At 38.1% G+C, this 22,093-nt stretch overlaps 1 protein-coding gene across 1 annotated transcript; it reads right to left on the bottom strand.

Annotated features, from left to right (window-relative positions):
* Positions 1-1,129: 1,129 nt before the first annotated feature.
* On the bottom strand, positions 1,130-22,093 carry LOC143280103 (acyl-protein thioesterase 1-like). Its single transcript, XM_076584646.1, has 9 exons — positions 22,003-22,093; positions 21,801-21,901; positions 19,266-19,297; positions 17,944-18,009; positions 15,057-15,104; positions 12,799-12,869; positions 11,685-11,866; positions 6,420-6,584; positions 1,130-5,344 (listed from the first exon to the last, which is right to left on the bottom strand). Exons 1-9 carry the CDS (start codon positions 22,049-22,051, stop codon positions 5,297-5,299), a joined length of 762 nt encoding a protein of 253 aa, XP_076440761.1. The 5' UTR covers positions 22,052-22,093; the 3' UTR covers positions 1,130-5,296.

Genomic DNA, 22,093 nt, shown 5'->3' with positions numbered 1-22,093 from the left:
CAGACCATGCAAGTTCCACTCATATGAAATGTCCTATGAAACAGTGTGAAGTTCGCCACTGTTCTGTGGAAGCTCACAGAGAGGATGGTACTACACAGTAAACTGTGAAAGACGACTTCTGCTTCAAGTTGAGAAACCACAACCATAACCACATGCAGACTTAATATTTGCTACTTTTATTTGGAGGAACGCTGAATTTTTCCTCGGTGGTGGAACCCACTGCCCCCCCCCCTCCCAAAATACCAACAACAAAACAAACAAAACAAACAAAAAAAACAAAAACAAAACAAAACAAAAAAACAAAAAAAACACACAAGAAAACACACACACAACAGAAAATAACAAACTAATCTAGGCTAACATGTTTATTTTCTGCAAAGCTGTTTCAGGACTAGCTGCGTGTGGAGCTACTACAACACACAACCCAGAGTCAAAAGAAGGTGAATAACATTAAACACTTAAGAACAAGCCTGGCAACTTCTCAGTGAAGCCCAAGTCTAATCATGCCTTCATTTGACAGGTGTGTTTACCACAACAAAACCACAGAAGTGTGAAGACGAACAGCCATTTTATCCAAGACCAGTCAGCGCTCTGCAGCCCTCAACATGCTGCACAGATGGCACTGATGAAGCTTAAAGTGTATCATACTGTATTTTTGTTAAATGAGAACACAGGGGCACTACTGAAAACAATCAAAGTGACTCAACAGTAGTGCAGGGTCTTCTCTGGTGTGTGGCCTCCTGGTGACCTAACATTGATAATACCCTGTGAACCGCTGACACTGAGACTGCCACTGACGAGCCTGGGTGTGGTGGAGTATGGGTGATTTGGAATGAGCAGCGTGAGTGTTACTGCTTAAACAGTCGATCCAAATGATGGAGCAGCCCCCTCAACCCCACCAAATCCTAAACTATTCTGCAGAATGGTCTGTGTGAAGTTTGGACTGCTCTCCTTGGGGAGAGAATGTTGCTACACTACAAAGCCACCCTTTTTTTCTGTCTGCAATCCTTATTTGTTTTATGATCCATAAAAGTGAACAACTGGAGTGTATAATATTCTTGAGATTTTGTGTGTGTGTGTGTGTGTGTGTGTGAGGAGATTCAAAAAGATTCAAAGATTCAAGATTCAAAAACTTTATTACTCCAGGATAAAGATTTTAGGCATTGCCTAGTCTTCCAATCTGTCCTTGTGACAACAAAAACAGTAACAATAAGACACAACAATAATAACAATGGTAAATACTACTACTACCACTAGAGAGAGAGAGAGAGAGAGAGAGCGAGCTAGCTCATGGATGTTTATGCATGAAAATCAACATTCAGTAGCCTCCTTCATACAAATGAGTCAAGTTCAGACAAGGGAATAGGAATGGATGTGAGCAAGTGTATATAAATGTGCTGGCATGCACTGATACTGTGTATAGTCATTTAGAATTCTATTTCAGGAGGTACATTCAGTCCACAAATACACTTTATCAAACCACTCTTCTTATCCACCATTTCCACTTGGAAATTAGCTGTCAAAATGAAATGTGTGGTCTTCTGGAGATTGTACTATTAGCCTGCTCTGACAAGTGTGTGTGTGTGTAAATCTGTCTGTCTGAACATAAAATTTATGTTTAAGAAGACGCAGATGCAAACTAGGTTCTTTGTTTGACAGTGATTAAGAGTTTGAGGCCCCAATTTGGATGCCACTGTCCTTAGGAAAGGCTCTTTAGTCCAGTTGTCCTTACTCCACCCATGTGTGAAAGGGCACCAGACTCCTGTTTGGGAAGGTAAAAGCAGCAGAAGGTGGCTGGCCTCCTTGCAACCTATATGCTGAGCCCTTGACACAGTGAATATGAATTCACTGCTCCCATGGCCACAGGACCTTTGCCTTTATTTTGACTGAGAAGAGAGAGGCATGCAATACCGCTAAATTTTCATTATTAAATTGGAAGTCTTGAGCTTGAACAAATGAAACTGGATTTCATACAGCACTGTAATTGATACATGAGATAAAAAAAAATTAGTGGTTCTGCATTTTTATCATTTGATCAAAATGAAGCGAATGAAAATATTTCAGTAATGATTTACACAGATGTTGTACATTACATGGTGTTCTGCTTCAAAGTAGAATAGTTCATAACAAAACTGGTTGTGTGTGTGTTTAAAAAAAAAGTTTTTTTACTCATGTTTTACTGGGAGAGAAAGAACATGTAACAAATACCATTGTCAAAAGTGTGCAAAATGTCGTGACAATGCCAAGGGAGAATGTGAGAAATAAGAAAGCCCTTTATATTATTACTCCTTGTCTTTTGCTTACTGAACTGTTTCATTCGTGTGTCCATTTAAATCAATGACAGTCCACTATGCTATGTTATGCAGCGGTCTTCAGTCCAGTGTTAATGTTTTCCAAAGCATTTTAACAACTATTCTGAATCTCTGTGTGGAGTGACAAAAAATGTGTGCATGCCCACATATATGTGCCTTGAGGTACATACACCTACAGCAATTCACACACACTATTGTAAGTACAAACACAGAATGCACTCAAAAGTTCACTCACTGCAGATAAGCATATATAAATCTACCAGTTGTGAAGAAGGTTGGCTGTGAAAGAGAGAAGCAGTACTGTGTTGGTCTTTCTGACTACACTTTAAAGGGTGAAAACAGCTTTAAAAATATAAGTGAAAACACTGATGTTCAATATTCAAAGGACCTGTGGAAAACGGAAATTTCTATTTTGTAGGCACCTGCCTACTTGTGACTGCACGCATGCACATGTGTTGTGTATCTGTGTAAAATGTGAAATATCAAAATGTAATTCTATCCTAAGAATATTGTGTATCCCCATGTGCACACACGCATTTGATTGCTCAGATGCACATTTGCCATTAAATATGTAAAACACGCACACAAGATGGAAATGAAAATCCCACTTGGATTTGGATTCTGATTTGCCGACAAGCCTGAACCAGTGCTTATGAGTGACAGTTCAAATTTGAACAGCAAATCTCTCTCTGATGTGCACCTTAAGGCAGCTGTCAGTTGGCTCTGCCCAGGTAGACAGCTTGTTGTGCAAATGTCTCGTGTTTGTAAAGTACTTAGAGTTTGGTCTTTGACCGAGGATAGACGCTAAATAAGGATCAATAGTAATAATACTAATCACAAATGACACACAATCCCAATGATTTTCAATAGGTGGTAGAGAAGAAAACCTTTAATAATATCAAAGGACACTTTCTGAACAAAAACCATCAAGACTCGTACATCAGAAATAAACACACACCTAAACAACATCCCACTTAAGGCAAAACACTGTTGTCACTACAAGACTTGTAGAAATGTACATCCAAGATGCTGTTCAACATAAATCAACATACCCAGGGAAGGGAAAAAAGTTAACTAATATAAACAGCACAAAAACAGGTTCTAATGAAACAAAAATGGACCGACTCAATATAACCTGAGCCACATATTGTTTTTATTCATTCATTTATAAATCAATCCTATGTGATATCAAGCCAATGAAACATACATGTAAACCTATCACATATATTCTGTGCAGCCAAATGGATTAACACATCATCTGGATATTCCATGGCAGTGAATAATCACAAGTTGCATCCTTTCATAAAAAAGCCCAACTTACAAGTGGGAATCTGAATACATCAACAACAAAAAACAAACAACAGATAATTAAAACAAATGAACAACAACAACAACAGATTAATAAAAAAACAAAACAAAACAACAACAAAAAACAAAACAAAGATGGCTAGGCCATACACATATTTCTTCAAATGTGATGTGACTAAGTATGGATCTTGGCTAGTGATGGCTCATGTGATATACGAGAGCACACAAAAATCTATCATGGTGACAATGCTCAACACACATGATTACATGGATATGACACAACTGAATGATGATGCTACCATTGATTTTCCCTTCCAATTAAATCAATCGAGTCCAAATATTAAATCCATTTCCTTCACAGTGTTCTTTCACCAATGTCACAAAGTGTTTAAACATTTCCAGTAGAAATTCTAATCCAGTGGTACAAGAAACTGTCCGATGGTTTGTGAAAAATGAGTGTGGATAACAAACACATGGTGCAACAAGCCAACAGTTCTGCTTTTCATCCAGTATGCTTATCACATAACCTGATGTACAGAAAAGAGATCAGTTGTAATTGAGGATCTATTAAAAAAAAAAAAAGAAAAAAAAGGGGAAAAAAGCAGTAACGTACCTTCTGCCTTTCCAAAGATATGACATAACAATGAGAGACAGTTGAAAAAAACAACAACATGCTCTACTGATCAGTCATAACTGATTTCAGACATCACCTTTCAGAACAAACATGGCGCTTCAATGACTAAGTAACATCTAAACATTCAGAACCAAGGAGATGCAGACAACCATTCTCCAGAATAAATATCAAACAATAATTTTAAAAGGTTTGTTTCAAAACCCACCAAAGTTTGAAATATCAGACTGGTATACAAACAGAGACTGATGAAAAGTAATCCGTCTTGAATGACAGAAAACAAGTCAAGTTCTGATCAGCCACAGTCTACAGAGAAAAGGATATCAAATGCTGAAAAACAAAAACGTTTTTTTTAATGCCTATAACATAAATTTTGAAGAAACCAATTTATTGTAAGTGTAACACATGCATACATCCACAGTAAGCCACAATTGTAAAAAAAAAGAAAAAAAGAAAAAAAAAGTCTTGACTGATGTATGACACAGAATAAAAAAAGAAGCATGTGTGAGGATATCAGTCCACTAACAGTGTGTGGTTTGAGGCATGGGGAGGGATAGATGTTTGGAAGACTTTGAAACATCTTCACATCCACCATTCATCACAGAACAAACCACAGCTCTCAAAGCAATCCCATAACTCAACTTCAAAATGGCTAAATTCTTTTCTAAACAAGAAAATGAAGCAATATCCTTGCTTTTTAAAAGAAAGACAAAAAAAGCAGTATATTTTCTGTTTCTTTTTCACAACATATAAAACCATTGAAAAAAAAAAGGCAGTGTCTTTCATTTTATTTGTATTTCATAAGATTATTTATAAAATCCTATTGAAGATAGCTGAAATAAAGTTATCACCAATATCTTCTTCCTCTCAAAAACATCCACAGGCCAAACAAACACATATGCTTCCAAATCACACACTACAAAACTGTGAATGATGCATGATACATTATCAGGGAAAAAAAAAAAAAAAATCAAAACCGTTCAAGCCTATGGAATGAAGGGCAGCAGCCACACCCAGTCCAGTCAAAGTTGTCTCCCATGGCACTTTAAGATGCTGTGTGTTTCTCCAGAAAAGCTTTGACATCCTGCATTTCCTGCAAACGTAGAATGGAATACTTCAGCTTTCCATCTTCTTGCAAATAATTTGCCAGCCCAATAACCAAATACCTCATTACTCTGATAAAGGAAAGTCTATTACACACTGATGAAGGGAAGTCTGTTGAGAAAGCATTTTGAGATATCTGTGAAACAGAAAAGTTTACTTGTATTGAAAGTTACAGCTTTCCCAGAAAAAAACAACAACATCAAAATCCCACCTCTCAACAGGAACAATGTTACCTTCATTCACCTAGTGCAGATCAGAGAGAGAGAGAGAGAGAGAGAGAGAGAGAGAGAGGGGGAAGAGAGAGAGAGAGAGAGAGAGAGAGAGAGAGGGAGCGAGGGTGGGAGAGAGTAATTCTTTCACAGACCAGATTAACTCTTTAAACAGCTTTCACTGGTTTCAGCATTCATGGCAATACCATTAATCAAGAGCTGACTCACACTGAAGCAGCAAATAAACTAATGAAATGTAGGCAGATGCAATGTTACTGCACATGGAAAAGCTTCCACTTTTATTCAGCCTTCCACATAAAGTGAACTCATGGTTTTGGACCTATTATTGATGTAAATTCAATTTTTCAATTACTGTTGAATGCAGGAACATGTTAAATTGTATAAATCCAATGCCTGTACAAATCAACATGTTTTTCGTACCTGACTGTGCAAACAGCTGCCCCTTTCTCCACTTACCCCCCATGCCCCTCCTATTAACTTACCCCCTCAAAAATACCACACCTGCCATTCAATTCACTTAAAAAAAAAAAAAGCAAAAAAAACGCAGTTCATGAACTACTTGTTTTGTTGCCATGTAATTCAAACTAGGTCAGTGGCAGACTCTCATGAATTCATTCTGGCCCACTGGTAAAGATTTGTGACATTTTGGCAATGATCAATCACACTGACAGATGAAAAAAGTCATGTCAAGAAAACAATGTTTACATACAAAACATCACCTACAGGAGACAAAACAACAAATAAACAAAACAACAACAACTAAAACAAAAAACAAACAAACAAAAAAAAAAAACCTAACAGAAAAAAAGAGAGAAAAAAAAATTGACCACAAACCTGTGGGCAAGAACTGTGCATCATTCCTGGGTAAGTTTTGAACTCTATTTTTGGGTTGAAAGACTGGATGAAATGATTTGTCCGCTGACCCCAGGAAAACTGTACCAAGGGGTCGCTTGTCCCGTGACATTGCAAAATAGGCACATCCTTGTTGTACTTGGTTACCTGTGCATGATCGCAAAAATCATATTCAATTTACCATTGTCTTCACTGTCAGTTTGGCCTTCCTGTTCATTATACTGATGTAAAGACTTTGAAGACAAAAAGGTAAACAGACATGATCAGAAAACCTGAAATGACCACCCCCCCCCCCCCACACACACCCCACCTCCCCACAAAAAAGGAGAAGGCATGTGAGCGAGAAAGACTTAACAGGCAGAAAGATAAACATACAAGAGAGACTGGGGAATGGGAGGTGAGACTTCTGATAACTTCTGATGTGTGTTCCATCCCTGCACAATTTCTTTGGGTTCTCCACAATAGCTTTCATTCCCTCTTCAACAGAATTTCAGTTTTCTTCAAAAGATCACCTAATTTAAGCTTTTAGGTTTCAGCATAGGATCACAGTGCTGGATTGCTTCTTCACTTTGTTTTTATTTTATTAAGATTCTGTCCTGTTCCTCTTTGTTACACTTCAGTTTCCTTCTACCTCAAGCAATTTCTGTTCAAATATCTTTTTTCAGGTTCAATCCTAAGTTTCAGCCAGCTTTATATAAATCTTCTATAAAAAAAAAAGAAAGAAAGAAAAAAGAAGAATGTGAATGTTCTCAACAGACTGAAGAAAGACAGAACAACTCACTGCTGTTGGGTATCATGTCTTTAAAAATAATGACATTCATTGACCCAATGTAGGATGTACATCAGACAGTGAACGTAATGGGACAAGGCTGCCTAAATAATAGGGGTAAAAACAGTCCAACATGTAATGGTCTGTGGTGTGCAATAACTGGACACTGAAGTTTCATCTGATCAACAAACAATAAGATTGTGAGAGAACTCAAATCTGCTTCTCACACAAAAAGCCAACCGTAAAGTTCGGTCTATAAGCCGCGACTTTTTACTCCAGCTTCAACCTCTGCGGCTTATACAATGATGCGGCTTATTTGAGGATTTTAACGATCCTGGGAGTGTCACGTTCTCGTCTATTCTTAGCTGCCCTTCAACTCACCAAAATCATGATTTCTGTCCATGAATTTTTGGATGAGCTTCAGGATAGTGTGCTAACTCTTCACATTTTATAAATCAAATCCGCACACATTAAAGCCTTCAGATCAGCATTCAGTTCTACTCTGCTCAAGCGTACACCCTCATCATGCGAAAACGCGACGTTATGCCTATGATGCAGCCTTCAAATTGAAGGCGATCAACCTAGCAGACGACAGAGCAAGCGACGAACCAGCAGTGACCTCCACCTTCATGTTTATGAAGTGAAAGCGAGGCTGAAGTCCGTGACAAGATGGCGGAGGAAGCTGTGCTGGTTCTCTTCAACTCAGACACTGAAGACAAAGATTTCAGTTGATTCAATGAGCAGGATGATGTTGAATAAATGTGAGTATCCCTAAATTATGGATCTTATTTTCGTTGTGTTTATTTATTATTTCTTGTGGCACTAGCAGTATTTTCGCTTGCTTTTCTTTCTGTTGTTCCCGCTTGTGTTTATTTCATAACCTACAGTATTGACAGCTTTTCTGTAGCATCAGTATGTGTTCCGGTACAGGAAATAAGTGCGGCTTATGTATGTATGAAGTTCAATTTTTTCCAAAATTCAGTGGGTGGGGCTTATATACTGGTGCGCTCAATAGACCGAACTTTACGGTAATTTCATGATCCCACACTTTTACCACTTGAACATTTTGCCGACTCTTCTGCACCACAAAAAAAAAAAAAAAAAAAAAAAAAAAAAAAAAAAAATCTTATCACTATTCATACCAAGTAATTTAGCACAAATTAACACTCCCGGCCCAAGTAATTTTCAGTTTTAATCATGAAAAGTTGGGTTACGTAATAAAAAAAATTGCCAAAAAAAAACTATGAGTTTGTTTGCTTTGAAATTTTGCATGTGTGTGGCTGTGTGTTTGTTCTATATGTTACAACATAAAACATGACACAAAAATAAAAACTTCTGCAATTATTGTTATTTTAATTAGTTAGAAAAAACTGAAATGGGTGACGCACAATACAAACACAGCCACTGACCTGTTTTTTGTTGTTGAAATCCATGGTAATCCAAGAATATAAGTGTCACAAGAAGTGTAAAGCATTTACAAAAAGAATACCATTCAAAATACACACTGTTTTTTTCTGAACTTGTTGTTTTCCAGCTGAGGTCAAAGTCACAGTTTTCTCCGACTTGAGTAAAAATCCACTTGGCAAGAAGAATGTTCACACACACACAAAAAAAAAAGAAAGAAAGAAAGAAAAAAATATATACAATTATCAACAGCTTTCCTGAACTACTGGTCACCTCCCTCATCCACTCTGGGTTTTTTGTAGGCCACATTGGTGTGGTAGCGCTCAAAACACTCCCCCATGCAGAGTCCCTTGTTGCACTCGCGACACTCGTACCTGGACTCCTTCCTCACCTTATATCCCTTCCCACTATCTTTTCTGACAGAACACACAACACACACCCTTGTTGGGTACTGCTTGGTGGCTGTTGCAGGCACTTTGGTCAGGAAGTGCTTCTCCTTCAGTCTTGCTGGAGGGTCAGAAGGCCGGCGCTTGAAGGCTTTTGGTGGTGGTGTGTCAGCCAGCATGTCTTGGATCAGATCAGTTGTGAACTGCAACTGACTTGTTTTTTTTCCTGGGTTGTTCATTTTGTAGATGAGATATGCCTGTACTTTGGCCAGATGAAGCAGATGGAAACAGGCTCTCTTCCACCATTTCCAGGTCTTCCTGTTGAAGGAGTAGTACTGAATGTGTTGATCAAACTGATCAACACCATTCATGTTGTTGTTATACATGTGCACTACTCCTGGTATCATGATGGGCTGGTTTGTGGCCTTGGTCTTCTTGCCACTGTCTATAAGACAGCCTGTGCTGCATGTACTAAGAAGTGTTACCATCTTCTTGTCATGGTATCTCACAACATGTAGGGCAGCACTTGTGTCTCTTGGGTCTTGTTCATTGGGTGTGATGTCGCGCTTCATTTCAGCAGCTTGACCCTTCAGCAGTTTTTTTTCAGCCAGCTGTGTTGGCAGACCTCTCCTGTCTTTACGAATTGTTCCTGTGAGGGTTGTCCCCTTCTGCCTCAGTTCTGTAAACAAATCTACAGATGAAAAAAAACTGTCAATATAAATTGTGTGGCCCTTCCCGTGAAAATCCTCTGCCAGTCTTTTGACGACATTGGGGCCATGGTCCTTCTCTCTTTGCTCCCCCTTTCTCCCAGAATAGATTTCCATTCTGCAGACATAGGAGGACTGACTCTCACAGCACATGTACATTTTTATCCCATATCTTATGGGTTTGCTGGGAATAAACTGCCGAAACCCAACACGTCCGCGCCATGGCATCATTGACTCGTCAATGGCTAAATTTTGTTGTGGACTGTAGATGGCACCAAACCTGTCCTGCAGTTTCTGGATCAGTGGTCTTATTTTGAATAGCTTGTCATGGGCAGGATCCTCACGAGGTAAGTTTTTTGAGTTATCATTGAGATGGAAAGCCATGAGGATTGCCTCAAATCGATTCCTACTCATGCTTTTCCCAAAAATTGGCGTTTCAAGAAGGGGGTTTGTGCTCCAGTATGACTTGATGTCTGGTTTGTCCACAATCCCCATCAAAAATAACAGTCCCAGGAATATTTTCATGTCCTGGGTGCTGATTTCTTGCCAGTCTGCCAAGAGGTTGTGGGGCTTGATGGCTTGTCCAAGAGCCGCCTTGTACTGGGTTGTATACAGGTTTGTCTGCACCACCATCTCCTTCAGCAGGTCATCATCAACAAACAAGTTGAAGTAATCCCAAGGAGAGGCATCAGGACTGATATCTACCATGATACCAGGATTCCCTGTAACACACAAACATAATTTTTTATTCTGGAAAAAAAAAAGAAAGTGAGACTGGAATCTTTTTTTTTTTTTTTTTTTTTTTTACACACATCATATAATTTACCTTTATGTTCTCATAATTTGTTCACACCACATCTGAACTCCAACACAATCTGATCTTACTGCTGACAGAACAGATCTGCTGTAAAAAATGAATTATTGTAGGTAACAATCTGGGTACAGTAAAACCATTTTCAACTGACACACCCACCTCTAACACCAACACTCACACAAGCACACACTCACTCATACACAAGCTTAGGCTAACCTGTGAACTGTGGCGTATGAGGTGGGTCATCAGTCCCTTCTTCTGTCCATAGAAGGTTCGTCTGCACCTTTTCTCGCTGACGTGCACCCCCTCTGGTCGTTCTTGGTCGACCTCTAGCACCACGCCCCCTCCGACTTGTTCCACTGACACTCGCAGTCGATCGCGATGTTGATGGTTGTGGATCAGTGATCGGCTCAGCATGTTCTTCGCTCACTTCACTGTCATTTTCCGATGAATCGCTGGGCTGAAACTCGCCTGAACTATCATCAGACAGTTCTTCTTCCGATTCACTGTCTGAATCAAGAACAAGTTCGTTCTCGCAAACTTTGGGGGCAAAAGATCGTCGCTTCGACATTTTTCAACGCACTCGAAAACGTTCTACCGACGTTTGTGCATACTAGAGTAATGTCCCTTGAAGGGGAATCCCCTCGCAACGAGCCAGGACAGGCTATTCACACGGGAGAAGTGCAAAAACGAAAGTACTGTTCAGGAACGAGAGTCTCTCGTTTGCGGTCGGCTGTGACGTCACAGTGAAAACGAGAAACTCTCGTTTGCGGTAGGAAATGTGTTATAACGCACATTTCCCTCTGTCACTTTAGTAGCTCGAATCAAACAAGTCCAGAAGCACATAACATACAAACAAAAACTTTAACATTGATTTTTAAATCATCACACTGTGGCAGGCACATAATACTTCCAGATCTGTAAGCCATCGGTTTCTGCTTGTATAATTCGAAGAAGTTCGATCATCAGGTAAACAGCAACTTGAACAGCATTATGTTATAACTATTAGTCAAGAGAAAGTTTTAAATACCACTGGAGCATACCTTTTATCCATCATTCAAACACACACTGGATTTCCTTTGTGCTACTCCAACAAACTGACAAAAGTTAATATGGCATTTCATCTAATATCCTTACCAACACCCGAAAAAGAGCAAAAAGTTTCACCTTCTCATCTGTCAGTTTTTTGTGCAAGGGAAGCCATGTGCTGAGGGCCACTATACCCCCCACTGGCTTGTCCACAGTAAAAGCTGTATAGAGAGCCACAGCGCCTCCCTGAGAAAAACCTCCGATGAAGATCTTATTACGGGGGATGCCGCTCTTCACTTCACTTTCTATCAATGCTTGTACTGCAACAAAACCAACCAACCAAAAAAAAAAAAAAAAAAAAAAAAAAAAAAAAATCAGTGGATAGCTACCACTAACAAACTGCTGAGTTATAAGAAAACAATTAATGTTCTTTTTTCTTCTAATTTACCAGTATTTATAATTCAGAATGACTTCTATTTGTTGTAATATATTGTATAGTAAGTAGTATAAGTATGAAATCAAAGTAACAAAAATAATGCAATGAGATTACAATTGACAACAGAAATCAGTAATCACACTAAAACATGGCCAGAAGTATCATTTAACTCAAGTTACTTTCACCTGGTATAAATCTTTTCCTCCCTCCATTTAATCCTTTTTATCAATTGTTAATCACAAAGCACATTGGATTTTTCCTTTCTGATCAAAGTGATGCATTCACATGTACTCACTTCACTTCAAAACAAGCACATCAGATTTTACCTTTTCATTCAATGTAGAGCATTCACACACAATCCTTCACTTCAAAACAATCACCAACAGAATATACTTGCTATCCACAGAAAAAGTATTCTGGACCCTTGATGCAACCCCATCTTCAAAGACTTTAAAAACAGTAAAAAGGGACACGACAGTAAAGAGAAATATCAAGAGCTGCAAAAACAGAAGCAAAATTAGCAAGCAGTTAAAGACATCATACACCTAAACTCACATATGTACACACACACATGTATACAAACCTTACTCACCATGACACGCCTAAACCCACCCTTTGCTATATATATATATATATATATATATATATATAAAACAAAAAAAACCCACTTTGTGTTACTCATCAAAAAACTTGTATAAATCATACACACACTGGAAAAAAAAAAAAGAGAAAAAAAAGAGGAGAAAGATGAATATCATCTCTCTCTCTCATTTTTCTTGTTTTGTTTCGGCAGAAAAGGGTGGTTGAATGACTTACATGTCCGTGATGCTTCCTTAATGCCAGCTTCATCTTCTTGACTACTGGGGCTAAGACCCTGAATGTCAAACCTGAAACAGTTCAACGAAAGGTCAAATTACAACTGTACGATGCTTTCACTCCACGCTTGAAACATAAATGATGAGATAAAAAAACTGGAATGAAATGAGAAAAGGAAAGGTGGAAGAGGCATGTGAGAACTGAGATTACAGCAGGTGGAATGGGTGAGGTGCTTTCCCCGAGTAATTCTTGTTCATCATGTTAACAACAGAATGAAAAAAAAAGAAAAGAAAAAAAAAGATAATGCATTAATTCCATGCCACAAACAGTCTGGGTTTCTGTCCTCCTCCTCAGCCATCTCAATGAAAGTGGAACAAAGCTGACTTTGGTGGCAATATCTGAGCACCTTGTAAAAACGAACTGCACAGTATAATGTATGTACTGTAAACTACCTTGTAATCTTTCCATCTCCTCTTTGCACCAATTCAAATTTAAGTTGGGGATGGGCATTTACAGGGTACTTTACCCATTGCAGAAGCTCAACTCCTTATTTAGTTCCACCATCAAGTATAGGATGCATCAGAAGTGTCTCATTAAACTTGTGTTGTCAGTAGGATAATCTAATGATGAGAAATTAAGTTCAGCTGTATATATAAGATTTCTTCTGCAGCATACTGGTGACCAGTATCGTCTTCGATAACTGAATGTATAGGGACAGACTTTCTGTTCCCTGCTAACAGTTCAAACAAAAAAATACCAAATATACTAACAAGACACTGCATCATTGAGTGGCATCATTATCACACTTAAGCTTTTTCTCATGATGACATTCTGTTCTTTATTTCAGATCTGAATCTCCACAGCTTTGCAAAGCAACACTGTCCCAAACAGCAAACTGGATTTACACTGTTTCATGATTTTTTTCTCTCTCTTTTAAGTGAGGGGTATGAGTTGAGAAGGTATTTTTCCATATACACAATTTTTAACCCCAATTGGGGATGGCCATTTACTAGATACTGGGTGTTTTTACAAGGTAGTTTACTGTAACTGAGTGTCATCTCCACCTGGCTATGGAGAACTGGAACCTTACAGCAAAGGAAAAAGAAAAAAAAACTACATTCTGCAAAGGGGATGAGATAAATATGACTGAGGGAGGGAGAGAAGGGTGAAAGTGAAAGAGAGACAGAGAGAAAAAGACTGAGATAGAAACAGAGAGAGAGAGAGAGAGAGAGAGAGAGAGAGAGAGAGAGAGAGAGAGACAGAGAGTAACCTTGTGTTCATGCCTCACAAATAGATTACTGCTACATCTTTCATTCCAGAGTGAGAGAGAGAGAGAGAGAGAGAGAGAGAGAGAGAGAGAATGAATGAACAATTTATTTATTTATAGGCCACTGCCCAGAGAGACAGAGAGAGAGAGAGAGATACGGATACGGATAGTTTATTCAATAAACGCCATGGCCCCTCATGAAGGGGGTACAGTGAATCAACATTCAAAATCAAAATCTTACAAATTACAAAAGTAAATGATAAACTGCAAATGATAATCCACAAATTGGATAATGCACAACTAATAATAATTAACTATATAATACAATGCAAAACTTAAAAGCCTTATATAAGTAAATAGCAAACTGTTTTATAATAGTTTCATTAGTTGATGACATAAGCATGGCAAGTCGAAATAAAGTAGGGTGTCTATAATGTTTTGGGGGAATCCACTCATGTCTAAGGTCATTCAAAGCAGGGCAACACAATACAAAGTGAAGTTCGGTTTCTTCAGCACGTCTGCATAAAGGACAACTAAGATCAGAACCACTAGACTTTCGATAACGATAATGATGAAGAAATATGTCAGAAATTCCTAATCTGAACCTGGTTGTGATATGTTTCAAATGCTTATCCATTTTCATTGACAGATAAGTAGGAATAGAGTGCATAGAGAGAGAGAGAGAGAGAGAGAGAGAGAGAGAGAGAGAGAGAGAGAGAGAGAGAGAGACAGAGATTATGAGAGAGACAGAGATTAAGAGAGAGGCAACTACTGTGCCCTCTGATGAAGTACTGTCTTACAATTTTTATTATGTTTCAAGATCTCTCAGTAATAAAGTCAAGTAACACTAGTATCAGGGAGCATACAGAAGTATTATCCTAATCAGAAAAAAAATCAACATTTTAAAATATTTTTTTAAGCTCAGTAATAACTAACAATATTCAATTTGTATATCATATGATCAAGTTTTGGTGGAAAAGTGACAACTTACCAAGAAGGCATCTTCATTCCTGCATTAAGGGTCACTGATTGGACAGGCCTGTCAGACAGAACTCAACTTCATAAATATCCTATAAAAGAAAAAAAAAAGTTTTCTATTGTTTATTCAAAGCATACAAGCCTGATACTAAACAAAGTATGCCACAACTGTATGATCTCTGAGTGTGTGTGAGGAGGAAAGGGGTGGGGGGGGGGGATAGACTGGCTAAAACTAGTACAAGAGCAATCAAGTGAACAGGATGAAGAGCAGTGCTGTGACTTTACAGTACTGAATAGTTCTTGGGAGGAGGTGGATATATATGGTGCACATGCCTGTCAGCATGCTTCAGTGTGAGTATGCATACAACTGTGCTTGCATGTGTGTGTGAATTGCTGTCTGGATAGTTGACTGTTGCCAAGATGGGTTTATCCTTTGAAGTTAGAATTCGTGCACATGTATGTCAATGTAGATGTGTTCTTAGGTGTATTTTACTACTTTTCCACATACTCTTGGAAAACAAAGTTGTCTTGCCTTGCCTAAAATAACAACAACAACAAACAAAAACAAACAAACAAAAAAACAAACAAACAAAAAAAAAACAACCCAAAAACCCAAGGGTATGGATATCCTTTGAGAAAACAACCACCAACATTTGGGGAGCTTTCACAAATCCTGACATGCAGCAGGTCACAAACACTGTATTTTTCACCCTCCCCAGTTTAACACAGTGAGAGTCTAATATGACAACAGGACATATATATATATATATATATATACACATACATATATATATGACCAAGCACACTATGCTTGCTCCAAAACTGCTCACACATGAGCTACGTCAGACGACGTTTTTCCCAACTAACCCGCGCACAGATTGTGTGACATCACTCCCAGTTTGAACGCCAAGCCACTTACATCATTCTGTCCTTCTCGCCACACACTCGCTGTTCAACCAGAGTTGCGGTACGCTATTGGCTGAGCTGGAATCTGTGCTTCTGCTACACCGTAATTAATTAATATCTCTTTTGTCAGATCAGTAAACTACAAGTATTATATACTGGCAGAATCGTCTCAATTCCATCTTTAAGTCTATTCCATTTATGTTTGTCTACGTTAAACTGATTTAACACAGTTTGTAATTTTCAGCGACGGGCTCGTTAAAACTGACCCTATTCAGGTGAGTTAAATTAAGATTATAAATTCATCTTAAGTAATCAACACTTCATTTTATGCTTATTATAAAGTAGGTGTTGAGCTCTTTCTTTTGCAACTTATCCGACGTAAATCGGTTCAGGAATCATCTAGAAATCTGTCACTGAACACCTTGTAAGAAACACAACTGTTGTCAGATTTGGCCAGATTAGTTCGATCGGCTTGCAGCACACGTGACTGTCTTTGCGGTTCGCTTAACCTGCATAAATTGGCACAGTGAGTGATGAGTGGTCATTTCATACCTGGTCAGTCATCTGACCAGAGCTGCTCTCTCTCTCTCTCTTGCTGTGTTGCGAGCAGTGTGTTTGTTGTGTGTGTCTCCTACAACGGCAGACATCTCGCTACGTATCGCTGTAAGTACTATTGTGTAGAATGTGCTGATGATTTGTAAATTGTATTGTTCGACACAGTACTTGTGTTCATATGAGTATGTTAAGTTACTGCTTTGTTCAGTTATTGCTTTGACATGTTAGTCACAGCTCGGGTATGATTGATCTAAATAATTGCCATGTTGTCATATGCTTGGAGCAGTGTTCCATTTGATTCTTCTTAACTTCACAGTCAGTGACGTCTCTGGACTCTAAAAGTTTGTTTGAGAATATTCTAGTGAGTGCATATGATATGTTCTTTCTCATTTGCTGTGACTGAGGAAGGTTAGTGTTTCACTGATTCTCAGTACTCTAAGATGTGTGTAGTATTCTGTCATGATTACAAGATAGTGTTGGATTAATATCAGTTATTGGTTAAAACCACCTGATACGTATCAGTCTGTTAATTGTAATTTAGTTATCATGCTCTCTCCTATACGGCTTACTCCAGTAAAGTGCTACATGATAAACTGATTCATATGAGTCACTTTGACACTGTATAAGCTTTACCTAATCTATACTGTCAGTGTACTTTCACTAAATCAGCATAGCTTCAATCACTTTAACTGCACTATTTAAATGTATTAGAAATAGAAATGTCATTTGATGTCAGTGTTTGGTCTTCACACATATGCATTACCAAGTGGTAGTCTTTCCATGTAATATGTATACATGTGCTTTACTATTCACTTGTGCCGACGTGTTGTGTTATTGACATTTGTTTGTGTCATTCCACTGTTTCCAGGCAATGTCTTCTCTTAAGTCTTCTCTTTTTATGTCTTCTCCTTTAGTTTGTCTTCTTTTCTTGTGTTCTTATAACTATTGTAAATAAAACAATAGAAAAACCCATTTGTGACTGGCCTCTAAATGTTCCTGGCCTGTGCGCGGGAATTCTGGTATATCCTTTAATATAGTAAATCATCATATTTAGTTAAGTCTTTTGTACCGTACCCTTGAATAACCACTCGGTAACACAGCTACATATATATATATATATATATATATATATATATAAACACAACAAAACAACATGTCTATAAAAAAAAGAAAAGAAAAAAAAGGGTTGTACTTATGGTAATGTTACCTTCAGTTATATTGTTAATAAGGAACTCATATATTATCATCAATTGAAGCAGTCACTTTACATTAATTAACAAGTATAATTCTAAAAAAAAAAGTTAACAGTAATAAAACACACATCATGAAGTTGGAAATGGAAAGGAAGAGAAAGTGGGGGTGATGTTGAGAGAGAGCAAGAGAGAGGGAGGGGAGAGAGAGAGAGAGAGAGAGAGATGGGGGTGACTAAGAACACTTACGCATGAGGGCAAACACATTTTATATGCTTAAGGCTAAGCATCTGAAATCCTTCAGCCCAACCGTCCCTGAAAACAAAAGCCAGTGTTTTTAAAGTTTGTAAACAGAAAAAAAAAAAAAAAAAAAAAAATCATTTTTTTAAAAACAAAAAACCTCCAATACCAACAGACTAAACTATGTGGAACAGGTTTGTCAGATCACTTTTATCAGTTTAAATCTATGTGCTTTATAAACTCTGTACATGCATACAGACTTTCCAATTATAATAATAATAATAATGGTATTTATATAGCCCTGAATCTTGTGCAGAGACAATTCAAAGCGCTTTCGCACCAGTCATTCACATGCATGCAGAACTCTAAAACTGCAGAAACTAAAGACAAGGAAGGGCAGGCAAGGGAGGCTATTTTGGGAAGAGGTGGGTTTTAAGGCCAGACTTGAAAGAGCTGAGTGTGGAGACTTGACAAAGCGAAAGAGGAAGTTCATTCCAATCACAAGGTCCAGAGACAGAGAAAGAACGGTGGCCAACAGCCGAGTGTTTGAATCTGGATATGCGTAAACAGAGTGGATCCGAAGCCGATCGTAGTGAGCGAGATGGAGTGTAGAGGTGAAGGCAGCCGCAGAGATAGGAAGGGGCAGTTTTGTGAATACATCTATAACATAGAGTGCTGATCTTGTACATTATTCGGTGTGAGACAGGGAGCCAGTGGAGATGTATATATTTTTCAATATGCCAGTTTTATGTTAACATGCAACAGTGCATGCATTTGGTTAACCATTACAAAATATATGTTGGAACAAATTACAAAAAATATGTTGAAACAAATGACATTGCATGATTATGATATGAACAGCACTTCAACTAATAGCCCATTCAATTTTACTGCATTATTTTTATGAATAGCATTTCAAATAGTAGCCTATTCATTTCATTTATCTTTTTATTTTTTTTTTTTTTAAATAGGGGTGGATGTCTTGTTAACACCAGCAATAATCAAAAACTATAGAAGGATTTGGATTCTGCTTTATTCACAAAGTAAGACCAAGATGGCATGTATAACTGATATGCTGACAATTAATGCATTAGAAGCTCTCAATATGGACTGGAAGTGTTTCAATTCAATCTTTAAAATATAAAATGGTAAAGATGTTCCACTAACTGAACCATTTAAGTGAGACACAATAACTAAAATGTGTTTTTAAACAAATGTTCAAATACAGTGCTGCAAAATGCCCAAGAAATTGTATAACACTTAACAAACTGTGCGCCAGATTTTGATATACCCCAAGTCAACCTACTCACCTGCTGCAATTTTTCACTCACCCTGTATCACCCAACCCATGAAGAAATATCAGCTGAAAGAAAAAGAAAAAGAAAATTCACTAAGTAATAAATGAAACAGAACTCTGAGAACTGTAATCAAAATAAACACACACACACAAAGAAAAAAGAAAAAGAAGAAAAAAAATCATGCTCAGACATGAACTTACAGAACTTCATACTCAATCCAGACAAATCAAACAGTTTCTCTTCCCCATTTTTTTTTTGCTTGTTTGTTTATGTTGTTTTGAGTACAATATAATTTAAACAAAAATCATTTTCATCATCATTTGATACTCTGCATAGATCATGAACTGATGAAGCCCTTTTCCCATGTATTGAACTTTGCTGTCAAATACATGTCTGATGGTGTGTGTTTATGTTGTGCATGTGCATGTGTGTGTGTGTGTGCATGCATGTATGCACATGTTAGTTTGTCTGGATACATACATTTCCTAAATATGCGTAAATGGGTTTTAGTTGTTAAGTACACAGTTTCAGTTTCAGTTGCTCAAGGAGGCGTCACTGCGTTCGGACAAACCATATACGCTACACCACATCTGCCAAGCAGATGCCTGACCAGCAGCGTAACCCAACGCGCTTAGTCAGGCCTTGAGAAAAAAAAAAAAAAAAAAAAAAAAAAAAAAAAAAAAAGCGGGGGAATAAATAATAAGCAAGCTTACATAAATAAATTAATAATAATTATAATATAGAAAAAGGTAGTAGTAATAATAATAGTAATACTAATAAAATGATTAAAAAAAAAAAAAAAAAAAAAAAAAAAAAAAAGAAGAAAAAAGACAACAATGGTGATAAATAAGCAAATAAATGTAAAACATGAAGACACACATTCACACACACACACCCACACATGCACAACAGAAATGCACCAAACATGCAGTTTCACAGATATGAAAGCACAGTCAAATACATATAAACGTACACGAGTTCCAACACACACACACACACACACATTACCTTGCACCTCCTCTACCCCCCTCCTCCACACACTCATTTCTAGTCTAAGTATCGCAGCTTCCACGGCACACACACACACACACACAAATACACACTCACAGAGATGAACACTTACTTGTACAAGCACACACACATACGCCCATATCTCCCACCCCAACAACCCCACACACATATATACAAAGATATATATATATATATATATATACATACGTTCCAATATCCTGTTGCTCCCACAGTGTAGGCATGCATATACTCACATGCCTCATCCTCTACCCCACCTCCCTCCCACCTCCTCTCTCACACACACACACACACACACACACACGTACACAGATCTCTCCTGACACTTGTGTACACTTACACTCTCGCGCATTCACAAACGCACTCAAAAGCACAGACCCACACATCCACACAAACACACACGCACAGAGGCTGCCACTGACTGGCCGCAAGAGGGATGGGAAAAGATCTCTGATGCCAAAAACGTGGCATCTAGTGTGTTGCTCAGTCTATTGTATCTGGAAAGGCCCACAGAGACTCTGTTCCGTTTTGAAGAAATTTGCACAATGTTGGTTTGGAAATGATGCCGATATTTGTTTGATTTGCAAAGCATCGTGCTCTACCTTTCATGTTAGACTTGCGGCCGCTCCCTCTCTCTGCTTTTATTTCTTTAAGTACACAATGACAATGTACACTTCTCCACTTCCAACAACCTCTCCACCTCCCCCAATAAATACAAAAACAACAACAATAAAAAAACAACAACAACAACAACAAACAAACATAAACAACAACAACAATTATTGGAAAAAAAAGAAGGATAAATAGGCACAATAGCCCGAGTGGTTAAAGTGCTGGACTTCCTATCTGAGGGTCCCAGGTTCGAATCATGGTAACGGCACCTGTTGGGTAAAGGGTGGAGATTTTTTCCAATCTCTCAGGTCAACATATGTGCAGATCTGCTGGTGCCTGAACCCCCTTAGTGTGTATACACACGCAGAAGATCAATTACATACGTTAAAGATCCTGTAAACCATGTCAGTGTTCAGTGGGTTATGGAGACACGAAAATACCTAGAATGCATGAACCACGACAGAGTCACTGGCATGTCGATGTTGGTCGCTTAATGAAAAGAAGAAGAAAGAAGACATAAGCAGAAACATTATACTCCAAGGTTACCAACTTCAGAAGTAAAATCATTTTTTGTTTTGTTTTTGATGGTCTTGCACACATAATAATTTACAAAGTGAGGCGATTTCCTCTGCATGATTGCTGCCTCATCATTTCTTTGTCCTGTTTCTGAGCTTATCTTCTTCCTGCTGTGTCAGCTGATTTATGACTGTTTATTGTAAACATTGGGTACACAGGCCTACAATCTGCTGATTTCAATGGTAATTTTTTGTTTGTAACACGGAGTCAGAGCGAGTTTGTAAAACTTCACCAAGCATAATCTGATACATTGACATGATTTATCCAAGAACTATAATGAACATTACTAATGCGTGTAAAACTAATTATCTGATTAAAGTTGCTAATGGACCTGATTAATTATCCACTCACAGTTGCTTTGTGGTCCTTCGAAAAAGACTGAACAACTGCTGGTGTGTTCATCGTTTGGGACGAACTTGCGCCCATAAACGTTCGTTCGACTGCGATCAGGCCTGCAAAGATGTAAAGAGGTTTGATCATTGTCCCATTTCCTAACAAAAACATGGACTATTCGAAATGAAACCAGATCAGCAACAGCCTAAATAAAACCTACTTGAAAACAGTCGATTAAAAAGCTGACAAGGATTCCTTAACAGACTCATCGGTGAGGGGGAGCCTGACCTCACGTGCAAACGAGATTTGTT

Source organism: Babylonia areolata, chromosome 3, assembly GCF_041734735.1.
Source record: "Babylonia areolata isolate BAREFJ2019XMU chromosome 3, ASM4173473v1, whole genome shotgun sequence".
In the NCBI taxonomy this organism is placed as follows: Eukaryota; Metazoa; Mollusca; class Gastropoda; order Neogastropoda; family Buccinidae; genus Babylonia; species Babylonia areolata.
The sequence above is the reverse complement of the archived record's forward strand: the minus strand, read 5'-3'. Positions and strand labels throughout refer to the sequence as shown.

Excerpts from the sequence above, each read along its gene's own strand:
- LOC143280103 (XM_076584646.1), bottom strand. The coding sequence starts at position 22,051 with ATGAGTCTGTTAAGGAATCCTTGTCAGCTTTTTAATCGACTGTTTTCA. Across the intron at positions 15,105-17,943 it reads AAATGTGTTTGCCCTCATGC|GCCTGTCCAATCAGTGACCC; the intron begins GTAAGTGTTCTT and ends TCTGTCTGACAG. Across the intron at positions 11,867-12,798 it reads TAAGGAAGCATCACGGACAT|TACAAGCATTGATAGAAAGT; the intron begins GTAAGTCATTCA and ends GTTTTGTTGCAG.